General features: G+C 42.9%; 1 protein-coding gene across 6 annotated transcripts in view; it reads left to right on the top strand.

Annotated features, from left to right (window-relative positions):
* The window catches only part of LOC121283444 (protein kinase C-binding protein NELL1-like), an 839,758-nt gene that overhangs the window by 212,786 nt on the left and 613,130 nt on the right, over nt 1-13,842 (top strand). For all 6 annotated transcript variants that reach the window (XM_041198022.1, XM_041198019.1, XM_041198018.1 and 3 more), the window contains one exon: nt 656-755. In XM_041198022.1, the coding sequence (XP_041053956.1) occupies nt 656-755 (100 nt within the window). The remainder of the gene's footprint in view (nt 1-655; nt 756-13,842) is intronic.

Here is a 13,842-nt window from a genome sequence, read left to right as displayed (position 1 = left end):
GACTGGAAACACAATTTACTTTATTGTCTTGATGCTGGGAAGGTGTCCTCTGTGTTCCTTGTGTAACAAAATTGGAAATCTATTTAACAAGAAGATGTTTACAATTGTTTGCAAACTGCACAAACAAAATCTTTCCCTGCTGTTTTCCTTTGACATGTTCAGGTAATTATGTATAAATGACCAGTTATAGAGTTTGTGTATATGGATTGGGCTACATTAAGATTGGACTGATGACGGGAAGAATTAACCCAGTTATACTCAGCAAGATGGCCTTCAAAAGGAACATGTTTACAGAATTGTTATATATAGCAACAAGAAGAAGCTTTCCCCTATAGTAGGAAACCTACCATTTTCTGCCCGTCTATACTTCATTTCAGCTTAATATTCTAATAAAAATCTGTTTATACAGAATATTACTAGAGAAAACGTGACTTAGAATGTCAGTTATTAACTGAAAATGGATTCAAGTTCTGAAAATTCAGTAGGTCTAAATCAGCTTTAAGATACACAAGTGTGTATTCATCAAAGGATTTCCAAATAAAACTGAGACTGTACAAGAATTTCTGCACATTCTATTAAAGTTTCATAAGTAATATTGTTCCTCGCTGCATGAGAGTATATTGGTCTAATAATAGCTCTTGTTAATGCTTGACAGAACCGAACAATGGCCATTGTTCATGAGACATGTCCAACTCTGGATTGCCCACTGATTGAACGCATTCAACCTGAAAACAGGTGCTGTAATGTATGTCGTGGTAAGTATAAATGCTTCAACTTATCACTTCAGTCACCTGCTTGTAACAGTTTAAAATTCAGATGTTTATTAGGATCCAATTATTTTGACAGCATTTAAAACGCTTTGGCTGCAGCAACATGCAGACAGCATAACAAAGCTTTCTCCAATAACCCCTAACAAGTATTGAGATTTCCTTTGCATGCTAACTATAGTCATGTAACACAGCACTCCGACTGTGCCACTCAAGAACATATTCTCCTTGAGAGCACATTTACCATTATCCTAAACTGTGTGGTAGAAAAAAATTGGGCAGGTGCCAGCTCTTTTTAAGTTTTGTTTCCACTGCATTGAGCCCCAGCTATCTCCAAATGAACATGCAGCATTTAACCTTCAGTCTACACTTCAGACGGCTTTTAAAGAAAGAAATGGCACTCACACTGCACCTTTCACGTCCTCAGGATATCTCAAGGTACTTCACAGCATAGGGAGTGAAATTTAATGTTGGTGGGGCACAAAATGGATGTGGCATAGTTTGTCTGTCCTGTTACACACTCTGTCTTATTTTCCAAAATTGTGCTGTGTAATAGCAGGCCTCTGAACCACAAGCACCCATTTTGCACATCTGCAGAAGCTGAATTTCACCTCCATAAACACAGTGGTAATGCAGGCAAATGTGATAGTCACTTTGCACTGCACAAAGCCCCACAGGCAGTAATGAGAAAAATGGGGCCGACCATTTTAGTAGTGTTAACTGGCTGGCAAATGGTGAAATGGCGGTCCGAGAGAAATCTGTCATGGAAGCATCTGATTGTGATAGCAAATTGAAATTGGAGAGTGGTTGTGGGTTTCTGGCAAGAGTAACATTGCTTGTGAAGACTGTGGTGGACACAGAGGTAGGCAGTGGAGATTTCTGCAGCCCTAACCAACCTACCTTCATGGCTGAAAAAGAAAGCATGGCAAAGCGTGGGAAACAACAACAGAAGCAATTTGTAAAGCAAATAAATAGTCTCTTCCTCCATATCATTTTCTTCATTTTTATGGTTTAAACCTGTGCTTTTGCTCTGTTATACAGCATCAAAAAAAAATTTATTGTCTAAATTTCTAATTATGATGTAAGCTCAGGGTTCTCCTCTCTTAAGTAAAGAAAGCAGCCTCAAGTGCGTAACAAAAACAGAATTACCTGGAAAAACTCAGCTGGTCTGGCAGCATCGGCGGAGAAGAAAGGAGTTGACGTTTTGAGTCCTCATGACCCTTCAACAGAACTGAAAGAATATTAGGAGAGGGGTGAAGTATAAGCTGGTTTAAGGTGGGGGAGAGAAGTGGTGGGGGGGGGTGGTGTGGTTGTAGGGACAAGCAAGCAGTGATAGGAGCAGATAATCAAAAGATGTCACAGGCAGAAGAACAAAGAGGTGTTGAGGGTGGTGATATTATCTAAACGAATGTGCTAATTAAGAATGGATGGCAGGACACTCAAGGTACAGCTCTAGTGGGGGTGGGGTGGAAAGACAAACAGGGCATAAAAGATATAGATTTAAAAATAATGGAAATAGGTGGGAAAAGAAAAATCTATATAAATTATTGGAAAAGACGAAAGGAAGGGGGAAGAAATGAAAAGGTGTTGGGGATGGAGGAGGGAGTTCAAGGTCTAAAGTTGTTGAATTCAATATTCAGTGCGGAAGGCTGTAAAGTGCCTAGTTGGAACATGAGGTGCTGTTCCTCCAGTTTGCGTTGGGCTTCACTGGAACAATACAGCAAGCCGAGGACAGACATGTGGGCAAGAGAGCAGGGTGGAGTGTTAAAATGGCAAGCGACAGGGAGGTTTGGGTCTTTCTTGCGGACAGACCGCAGGTGTTCTGCAAAGTGGTTGCCCAGTTTACGTTTTGGTCTCTCCAATGTAGAGGAGACCGCATCGGGAGCAATGAATGCAGTAGACTAAGTTAGGGGAAATGCAAGTGAGATGCTGCTTCACTTGAAAGGAGTGTTTGGGCCCTTGGATGGGGAGGAGAGAGGAAGTGAAGGGGCAGGTGTTGTGTCTTTTGCATGGGTATGGGGAGGTGCCATAGATGGGGGTTGAGGAGTAGGGGGTGATGGAGGAGTGGATCGGAGGGACAATCCCTACGGAATGCTGCCGGGGGTGGGGGTGAAGGGAAGATGTGTTTGGTGGTGGCATCATGCTGGAGTTGGCGGAAATGGCGGAGGATGATCCTTTGAATGTGAGGGCTGGTGGGGTGATAAGTGAGGACAAGGGGGCCCCTATCATGTTTCTGGGAAGGTGGAGAAGGCGTGAGGGCGGATGCATGGGAGATGGGCCGGACACGATTGAGGGCCCTGTCAACGACTGTGGGTGAAAAACCTTGGTTAAGGAAGAAGGAGGACATGTCAGAGGAACTGTTTTTGAAGGTAGCATCATCAGAACAGATGCGACGGAGGCGAAGGAACTGGGAGAATGGGATGGATTCCTTACAGGAAGTGGGGTGTGAGGAGCTGTAGTCGAGGTAGCTGTGGGAGTCGGTAGGCTTGTAATGGATATTGGTGGAAAGCCTATCACCAGAAATTGAGACAGAGAGGTCAAGGAAGGAAAGGGAAGTGTCAGAGATGGACCATGTGAAAAGGATGGAGATTGGAAGCAAAATTAATACATTTTTCCAGGTTCCGACGAGACCATGAAGCAGCACCGAAGTAATCATCGATGTACCGGAGAAAGATTTGTGGGAGGGGGCCGGAGTAGGACTGGAACAAGGAATGTTCCACATACCCCATAAAGAGACAGGCATAGCTGGGGCCCATGCGGGTACCCATAGCCACACCTTTTATTTGGAGGAAGTGAGAGGAGTTAAAGAAGAAATTGTTTAGTGTGAGAACAAGTTCACCCAGATGGAGGAGAGTAGTGGTGGATGGGGATACCCACGTGGGCCCCAGCTATGCCTGTCTCTTTATTGGGTATGTGGAACATTCCTTGTTCCAGTCCTACTCCGGCCCCCTCCCACAACTCTTTCTCTGGTACAGCGATGATTACTTCGGTGCTGCTTCATGCTCTCATCGGGACCTGGAAAAATGTATTAATTTTGCTTCCAATCTCCACCCCTCCATCATTTTCACATGGTCCATCTCTGAAACTTCCCTTCCCTTCCTTGACCTCTCAGTCTCAATTTCTGGTGATAGACTGTCCACCAATATCCATTACAAGCCTACCAACTCCTACAGTTACCTCGACTATAGCTCCTCACACCCCGCTTCCTGTAAGGACTCCACCCCATTCTCCCAGTTCCTTCGCCTCCGTCACATCTGTTCTGATGATGCTACCTTCAAAAACAGTTCCTCTGACATGTCCTCCTTAACCGAGGTTTTCCACCCACGGTCGTTGAGAGGGCCCTCAACCATGTCCGGCCCATCTCCTGCGCATCCGCGCTCACACCTTCTCCACCTTCCCAGAAACATGATAGGGTCCCCCTTGTCCTCACTTATCACCCCAGCAGCCTTCACATTCAAAGGAACATCCTCTGACATTTCCGCCAACTCCAGCATGATGCCACCACCAAACATATCTTCCCTTCACCCCCCCACCGGCGGCATTCCGTAGGGATCGTTCCCTCCGGGACACCCTGTCCACTCCTCCATCACTCCCTACTCCTCAACCCCCACCTATGGCACCTCCCCATGCCCATGCAAAAGATGCAATACCTGCCCCTTCACTTCCTCTCTCCTCACTGTCCAAGGGCCCAATCACTACTTTCAAGTGAAGCAGCATTTCACTTGCATTTCCCCTAACTTAGTCTACTGCATTCGTTGCTCCCGATGCGGTCTCCTCTACATTGGAGAGACCAAACGTAAACTGGGTGACCGCTTTGCAGAACACCTGCGGTCTGTCCGCAAGAATGACCCAAACCTCCCTGTCGCTTGCCATTTTAACACTCCACCCTGCTCTCTTGCCCACATGTCTGTCCTCGGCTTGCTGCATTGTTCCAGTGAGGCCCACCGCAAACTGGAGGAACAGCACCTCATGTTCCGACTAGGCACTTTACAGCCTTCCGCACTGAATATTGAATTCAACAACTTTAGATCTTGAGTTCCCTCCTCCATCCCCACCCCCTTTCTGTTTCTTCCCCCTTCCTTTTGTTTTTTCCAATAATTTATATAGATTTTTCTTTTCCCACCTATTTCCATTATTTTTAAATCTATATCTTTTATGCCGTTAGTCTTTCCACCCCACCCCCACTAGAGCTGTACCTTGAGTGTCCTGCCATCCATTCTTAATTAGCACATTCGTTTAGATAATATCACCACCTTCAACACCTCTTTGTTTTTCGGTGTGAAATCTTTTGATTATCTGCTCCTATCACTGCTTGCTTTTCCCTACAACCACCCCCCCCCCACTTCTCCCCGCCCCCCCCCACCCCCCAACCAACCTTAAACCAGCTTATATTTCACCCCTCTCCTAATATTCACTCAGTTTTGTTGAAGGGTCATGAGGACTCGAAACGTCAACTCTTTTCTTCTCCGCCGATGCTGCCAGACCTGCTGAGTTTTTCCAGGTAATTCTGTTTTTGCTTTGGATTTCCAGCATTCACAGTTTTTTGTTTTTAGCCTCAACTGCGTGTTATCTATCTGATTTATCTCATCATTGTAAATAAAGCGAGTCTTACCTGGGTCAGCTCAGTTTTGCAAAATGTGTCACTAATGGAGCAGCCTATTTTATGCCATACTCTGCTGTGTGTTCAGATAGCAGACATTCTGTGCCATTGTTACAGCTGCATTGTGTTAATGGTTTGTCCACTTAACTGAGCAATTTTGCCACCATTTAATCATTGGCAATGAGTTTTAAAGCATCTTCTTGTTGTACCATTCTGTTACAGAGTAAATGATGAGACAAAGTTCAGAGTACCTGGCAAATCTTTTTATAATGGATTTGGAAGGAGCTAATGACTATTTCTGATGCCAGCTTGCTGGAACTCAGGAAAGAAAGGCACCCCATAGGATTTACAGATGATTAATTTTATTGATTGATCTGACAAGTGCTTTATTTTTGGAGAATTCGTTTTCATAAGAAAAATCTGCATGATGAGTTAAGAGGATTTGGAGAGGCTCGCACCAATTATTTCTCTTTGGTGTCAGTATACCTTGCTCACCTTTTATCCTCCATGACCTTCAGGCACCTGCAATGGTGGGTAATGGGTTAGCTACTGATATCTTAAGTTATTCCTTGAAGCTTGTACCAAGTTTGCCACATCAGGAGGATGTTGTGTCCCCAGGGCAAACCAAAAGGATTACATCTTGCGACTCTTGACTTCCCCAATGCCTTGAGTCGCATCGACATCTGTCACATTATCACCCCTGTATCTACTGAGAATGTTGGCCTTTGTGTTTACAGGAAGGAGCTTTATGAATGTACAAACAGAGATCCTGCCTGCAATTTGCTGTATGTGTCGGTTACAAGACTAAATGCTCATAACTCATTAATTCTTGCCATATATAGTCTAGGTGGCAGCTATCCCTTTGTGGTCAATTTTGTTTGTGGATGACTGTGTATTATCTCTGAGTATCAGTGTCTAGTGTTTGTACTTTAACAAAATGTCTCATTCTCAGATATTTCGGAAAGCTATGTTCCTGCAACTCTGGCCTTTTATGCTATTGCATTTCCCCTTCACCTCATCATTGGTGGTCATACCTTCAATCATCTAGGCCCTTAGCTCTGAAATTCCCTTCCTAAACCTCTGTCCCTTTGCCTCAATCTTCTCATTAAGACCCTTCATGAAGCATATATCTATCACCAAACATTTAGCCCAGCTTTAGCTCTGTGTCAATTTTGGCCTGATTACGCATCTGTGAAGCACTGTTTCATGCTCAGCGCTATATATTTGGAAGCTGTTTTCTTTGTAAGAACTACTGCCAATAATGATTAAGAGATAATTAGAATGTGGCCAAGGTAATGCTTACTGCACATAAACTCTTAATTTCTTTGGTTGCTAACTTGTTAAAAAAAAACTTCACAATGTTACTATTTTCCCAGCCCTTTCTTTCTGCCAAATAAGCCTCTTCATAGGTTTCTGTACCCTTTTGTGCCTCAAAATGATAATAGACGTGGTTACAAAACCTCTAGTACAACTGTGTGGTTTACTTATTTCCTTACTTGTGGTCTTTTCAAAGTAGCCTTTTTCTTACCGCCCATATATCCTATGAAGCAACCCCTGCTCCTCCAAATGGCCTGTCAGACAGTAGAAATGCAAAGTGTCGAATTGTGAATATGATGCAGTCCCACCAATGGAGCAGTACTAAGAGTTCAGGGCTTCTTGGAGATATTCTTGGCATCTTCCGAGGAATTTCTGTTACCATAAAATCAGTGCTTGGGAAAGAGATAATAGCAAGCTACTTATGAACAAATAGTGTTTCCATTAGATTCTGTTGCTTGTCACTTTATACTGATTCTCATTTCTTATTAATTTTATTGTTTTGTTACACTTTGATTTTACAATGTTAAGGGTGAAGGTGTTTGCTTCCTGATTTATTGTTTGCTTAATATTTAGTACTTGTAGGGTGGGAAGAGGATTGTTTGGAGCATGAGTACCAGTTTGGGGCAGCTGGGCTGAATAGTCTGTACTCTGTTTGCATTTCCATGTAATCTCTGTAATTATAAAACTTAGATTCCAAAAGTGCAACTCATGACTCCAGAGTCAGCTGTGTGTATGGGAAGTACAAAAGAGTGCACACATGCTCCTGGAGCACACACTCAAAACGTGATAATTGCATTTCCTCAGGAAGATTACAGTGAAGACTGGAAACAGGCCGCTTACTGGTTTTTTACAACCTATGCAGTGTACCACACTTCACCTTTTGACCTATCTGAATAAAAATGTAAGACCCATAGAGTTAGGGACAAGATCATTTCTCTGCCAAGTATGTTCATAATATCACTCCCACTTTTAGGGCAAGGGGCCAGATCCTTATGGTACAATTACTGAGCTGGCTACAATTGACTAACAGACCATTTGCCCTGCAGCATTAGCGTGGGCGTAGTTTGCACTTAGTGCTGATGCTAAAATAATCCTTTGTGACTCTCCCTCCTAATCTTTATTTTCTGCCTATCCTCCTTAAATCTTTTTTTCTCTCTGCATTTACTCACAAACATATGAATTAGGAGCAGGAATAGGCCATTCGGCCCCTCGAGCCTGTTCCACCATTCAATAAGATCACGGCTGATCTGATTTTGGCCTCAACTCTACATTCCACTTGACTTGACTCCCTTGTTAGTCAAGAATCTATCTACCTGTGCCTTAAAAATATTAATTGATCCTGCCTCCACCTCTCTCTGGGGAAGAGAGTTCCAAAGATTCCTGACCTTCTGAGAGAAAAAAAAATTCTTATCTCTGTCTTAAGTGCTTATTTTTAAACTGTGCCCAGTAGTTATAGTCTCTCCCACCCGTAGTTATAGTCTCTCCCACCAGGGGAAATGTCCATTTAACATCCACCCTGTCAAGTCCCCTTAGGATTTCATATGTTTCAGTAAGGAGATTTGGATGTGTTTATCTCTCCATAGTTATTTCTATTTGCTTCCGCTTTGCCTTTAATACAATCTCTTCCTCTTATTTTTATTTTATGCTTATATCTTTCCCTTTCTCTGCTGGATCTCTCCATAGTTATTTCTATTTGCTTCCGCTTTGCCTTTAATACAATCTCTTCCTCTTATTTTTATCTTATGCTTATATCTTTCCCTTTCTCTGCAGGATCTGTGGTTAGGGAGAGGCAGTAGGAGCTGGACTTAAGTTAGTAGCCGAGTTAGAGCAGCAGCAGGACTGGTGACAGGCACGAACAGCAGCATTAGGACTTAGTTAAGGAAGCAAGAGAGAGACGGCAGCATCAGTGACCACTGCAGTGGAGACATAATGGGAATGATGTTGCTGTCTACGGAAAACGGGATTCAAGATCTCCCCATCACTGTAACCTTCTACAGCTGTAAAGCCTTAACCAAGAACTATGCGCTTCTTCGTTCCTGGCCTTTTGTGCACCCCCACCTCCTTTGTCCCACCATAGGTGGTCATGTCTTCTACTAACTCATCCCTCAATTCTGGTAATCCATTTTAAACTTCTCTGCCTCTCCACCTTGCTCTGCTCCCTTGAGATGCTCCTTAAAATCAAGCTATTCCTGTCCCAGTGTCTCCTTATTGACTTGGTGCCATGTGTTATTTGTTTATGCTCCTGTGAAAGACCTTTGGATGTTTTACTATGTTAAAGGTGCCATATAAACACAAGATGCTGCTGTTCATTGATATGTAGCTGTGGAGTGTGCAATAAGTTCGGCAGGGGGCAGGGAATGATGCTGGCATCTTTAAGATCTGCCTTTGTGATCCTTAACTGGCCAGCTGTTCTAACAAGGAACATTGTCCTTTTCTTTTCCACACCAAATAGCCAATGACAATGTGAGGTCAAATTGCACATTTAACATAATAAAACAAAGGGGTAGGATTTAAGGAGTGACTTGAAGGAGGAAAGAGGTAGAAAGAGGCTTAGGAAGGGGATTTCAGAAGCTTTGGGCCTTGGCAACTGAAGGGATGGCTGCCAATGGTGGAGCATTTCAAATCAGGTGTTTGCATAAGAGGCCAGAATTGGAGTACAGAGACATTGGAGGGTTGTAAGGCCAGGGGATGTTTCATAAGATCATAAGAAATAGGAGCAGAAGTCCTATTCTGCCACTCAGAAAGATCATGGCTGATCTGATTGTGGCTTTAACTCTACTTTCCTGCCTTCCCCCCATAACACTTGACGCCTTTGTCGATCAAAAATCTGTCCAGCTCAACCTTGAATACATTCAATGACCCAGCTTCCACTGCTGTCTGTGGAAGAGAATTCCAAAGCCCTGTGACTCTCTAAGAGAAGACATTCCTCCTCATCTTCATCTTAAATGGGATGCCCCTTATTTTAAACCTATGCTCCCTATTTCCAGATTTCCCCATGAGAAGAGACATCCTCTCAGAATCTACCCTGTCAAGCCCCTTCAGAATCCTACATGTTTCAATAAGATCACCTCTCATTCTTCTGAATTCCAATTAGTATTGGTCCAACCTGCTCAACCTTTCCTCATAAGACATCCCCGTGAATCTTCTCTGAACAGCTTCCAATGAAAATCTATCCTTCAAGGAGACCAAAACTGTACACACTACTCCCGGTGTGTTCTTACCAGTGCCTTCTACAGTTGTAGCAAGACTTCCCTACTTTTATACTTCATCCCCTTTGTAATAAAGGCCAATATTCCATTTTCCTTCTTGATTACTTGCTCTACCTGCATTCTAACCTTTTGTGATTCATGTACCAGGATACATAGATCCCTCCATTCTACAGTACTCTGTAGTCTCTCTCCATTTAAATAATATCTTGCTTTTCTATTCTTCCTGTCAAAGTGGACAACCTCGTATTTTTCCACATTATACTCCATCTGCCAAATCTTTGACTAAACCTATCTAAACTCCTTTGCAGAGGCATCCTCCTCACAATGTGCTTTCCTATCAATTTTTGTATCATCAGGGAATTTGGCTACAATGATGGTTCCTTCATCCAGGTCATTAATATCGATTTTAAATAGCTGAGGTGCCATTCTTTGGCACTCCACTTGTTACAGTTTACCAACCTGAAAGTGACCCATTTACCCTGACTCTCTGTTTCCTGTTAGTTAGCCAATCCTGCTGTTGCCTGTAGCTACTCCTGCCAAGAGATCTGCTGCCATGGTAGGTCAGGCCAATCCTCTGTCCATGCTGATATATTTCCCCCAACACCATGAGCTCCTAGCTTCTGCAGTAACCTTTTATGTGGCACCTTATCAAATGTCTTCAGAAAATCCAAATACATTACATCTGCTGGTTTACCTTTATCCACCCTGTTACATCCTCAAAGAACACTAATAAATTTGGCAAATAGAATTTGTTTTTCATAAAACCGTGTTGACTCTGCCTGATTGTATTATGATTTTCCAAATGTCCTGTTAATACCCCATTACTAATGAGTTCTGGCATTTTCCCAATGACAGATGTTAAACTAGCTGACCTGTAGTTTCCCACTTTCTGTTTAACCTCCTTTCTTGAATAGTGGCGTTACATTTGTGGCTTTCCAATCTGCTGGGACCTTTCCAGAATCTAAGGAATTTTGGAAGATTACAATCAATGAATCCACATTCTCTGCAGCCACGTTATTTAAGGTCCTAGGATACAGGCCATCAGGTCCAGGGGGCTTGTCAGCCTTTAGTCCCATTAGTTTTCCTAATAGTTTTCTCTCGCGATCATGATTGTTCCAAATTCCTCTCTCCTTTTTCCTCCCAGCTTTCCTACTATTCTTGCGATGCTTTTTGTGCCTTGCACTGTGAAGACAGATACAAAATACTTGTTCAAAGTCTCTGTCATTTCCTTCTTTCCCATTATTAATTCCCCAGTCATACCCTTTAAGGGAGAAATGCTCATTTTATCAACTCTTTTTCTTTAAATTTACTTGTAGAAGCTTTTTCTGTGCTTTTATATTTCAGAAAAACACACAAGTGAGGTGAGGTGCTGACAAAACCTCACACAGCTTATCAACCAGTGGGAATGTAGCAATTTAAAGCAGTCATGGCCAGCATTGCCACTTCATCAGTCTACTTTCAGTCATCAGCAAAGTGATGGAAGGTGTTGTTTACAGTGCTATCAAGCAGCACTCAGCAACAGCCTGCTCACCGATGCTCAGTTTGGGTTCAGTCAGGACCACTCGGCCCCAGATCTCATTACACCCTTGGTCCAAACTTGGACAAAAGAGCTGAATTCAGAGCTGAGCTGAGAATGACTGCCCTTGACATCAAGGCAGCATTTGACTGAGTACGGCGTCAAGGAGCCCCATCAAAATTGAAGTTGGTGGGAAAATTCTCCACTAGTTGGATTCATACCTAGCACAAAGGAAGATGATTGTCATTGTTGGAAGTTTGTCATCTCAGCTCCAAGAACTCCTCAGGGTACTATCCTAGGCCCAACCAGCTGGCAGATTCAGGCAGATTTTGCACTCAGGTATTGGGTATGGAGCCTGCAGCCCAGGCTTATCCTGAAGACCCATCTGTGGTGTGCTAGCTGAAGGTTCATTGGATTAAAACCTCCCAGGTGTCCCTGCTGCCCTGGAGTATGCTTTATCAATGGCCTTCCCTTCAGCATAAGGCCAGAAGTAGGGATGTTTGCTGATGATTGCACAATGTTCAGTATAATTTCACAATGCCTCACACTGAAGTAGTCCATGCCTTCATGCAGCAAGGACAACATGCAAGCTAGGGCTGATAAGTGACAAGCAACCTTTGCACTACAAAAGTGCAAGGCAATGACCATTCTCACTAAGAGAAAATCTAACCATCACCCCTTGAAATTCAACAGATTACAATTGCTGACTACCCACCATCGACATCCTGAGAGTACTGTTGAAGAGAAATTGAACTGGACCAGCCTTATAAATACTGTTACTACAAGAGCAGGTCAGAGGCTGGGAATTCTGTGGTGAGTAACTCACCTCCTCACTCCCCAAAGTCTGTCACCATCTACCAGGCACAAATCAAGAGTGTTATGGAATATCCTCCACTAACCTGGATGAGTGAAGCTCAAATAACATTTAAGAAGCTCGACTCCTTCCAACATAGAGCATCCCGTTTGATTGGCGCCCCATCTACCATCTTAAACATTCACTGCCTCCACCACCTGCACTCAGTGGCAGCAATGTGTACCATCTACAAGGTGTGCTGCAGCAACTCACCAAGGCTCCTTTGACATCACATTCCAAACCAGCAACCTCTAGCATATAGAAGGACAAGGGCAGGAGTCACGTGGGAAGAGCACCACTTGCAAATTGCCCTCCAAGTCACACACTATCTTGACACGGAACTGTATGCTGGTCCATCACTGTTGCTGGGTCAAAAGCCTGTAACTCTTTCGCCAACAGCACTGCGGGTATACCTATACCACATGGACTGCTCATCACTACCTTCTCAAGGACAATTAGGAATGGGCAACAAATGTTGACCTTGCCAGTGGCAGTCTCATCTCAAGAGCAAATTTTAAAAAAAATTCTGAAGGCTGTCACTGTGCGTATACTTGTTTCTTTAACTGTTAAATAGAAGAGACCTTGGCTCTCCAAACTGTATTTTTTGGAACTCTCACTCTAAATCCTACTGCCCTGTTACCTCTCTCCCTACCTCTAATCATGCTTCATCCTTCTTCTCTTTGACTATGTAGAAAATGTTTCCCCTATATGGAACACTGGGGTGTTTTATATATTGAAGGTACAATATGAATACAGCTTGGCCTCCATCTGGCATTTTTGTCAATGTGAAAAGTATAGGGAGGCCACTAGGGGAAAATCTAAATGAATAGGTCTTACTACAAATAAATTAAACATGAATCCCAAAATTAAGGCATAATAGAAAAGAACAGAATTGGGGGTTGAAGAAAAATTTCAACATGAAGAATAATTTGGTTATTTCTTGCAGTTTGTTGGTTGACTTTATGTAAGCCAGCACCCTAAGAATAGCCAGAAGGATGTCTCCATAAACATAGGGAATTTGGCTAATATATTAGCAAGGATTTGTGTTTAGGAGACTGTCACATTAAATTGCAAGGTCCTACTGCTTTAGAGCTAATGAAGGCCTGTGTGAAAGAAGCCCAAAGTACATTTCAGCATTGGAGGATAGATTTTGTGAATTGCTGCTGCTGAGGTGGAGCTATGGAGCACATATTGAGAATTGGGGTGTGGAGTTTAGCACACCCTATGCAATTTTCTTTCCATTTAAGCTGACATTAATGTCTGGTTTGCCCTTCTGTTGCTCTAAGGCACAAGCTGTAGCTCTGGATGGCTTTTCTAACTGTTATGAATAATACAGATAAATTAAGTTTGAGTGGTACTGCAGGGACATAACTTTGAGGCTATTTATTCATTTACATCGGCGTCTATTTTCTAACTGCCTACTTTTTTGATTGGGGGTGTTATTGAATCCTGGAGAAGGTAGGAGAGCTAAGCAGAAAATCTGAGGCTTTACAATGAAAAGATTCTGAATTTTATTACCACATTTCCAAATTTCTTTTCACTTCAGTTGTGTAATCAGCAAATTGATCTTGTTAGTAAGT

Source organism: Carcharodon carcharias, chromosome 10 (genome assembly GCF_017639515.1).
Source record: "Carcharodon carcharias isolate sCarCar2 chromosome 10, sCarCar2.pri, whole genome shotgun sequence".
NCBI lineage: Eukaryota > Metazoa > Chordata > Chondrichthyes > Lamniformes > Lamnidae > Carcharodon > Carcharodon carcharias.
Note: the sequence above shows the minus strand (reverse complement) of the source record. Positions and strands in the feature narration are given on the sequence as shown.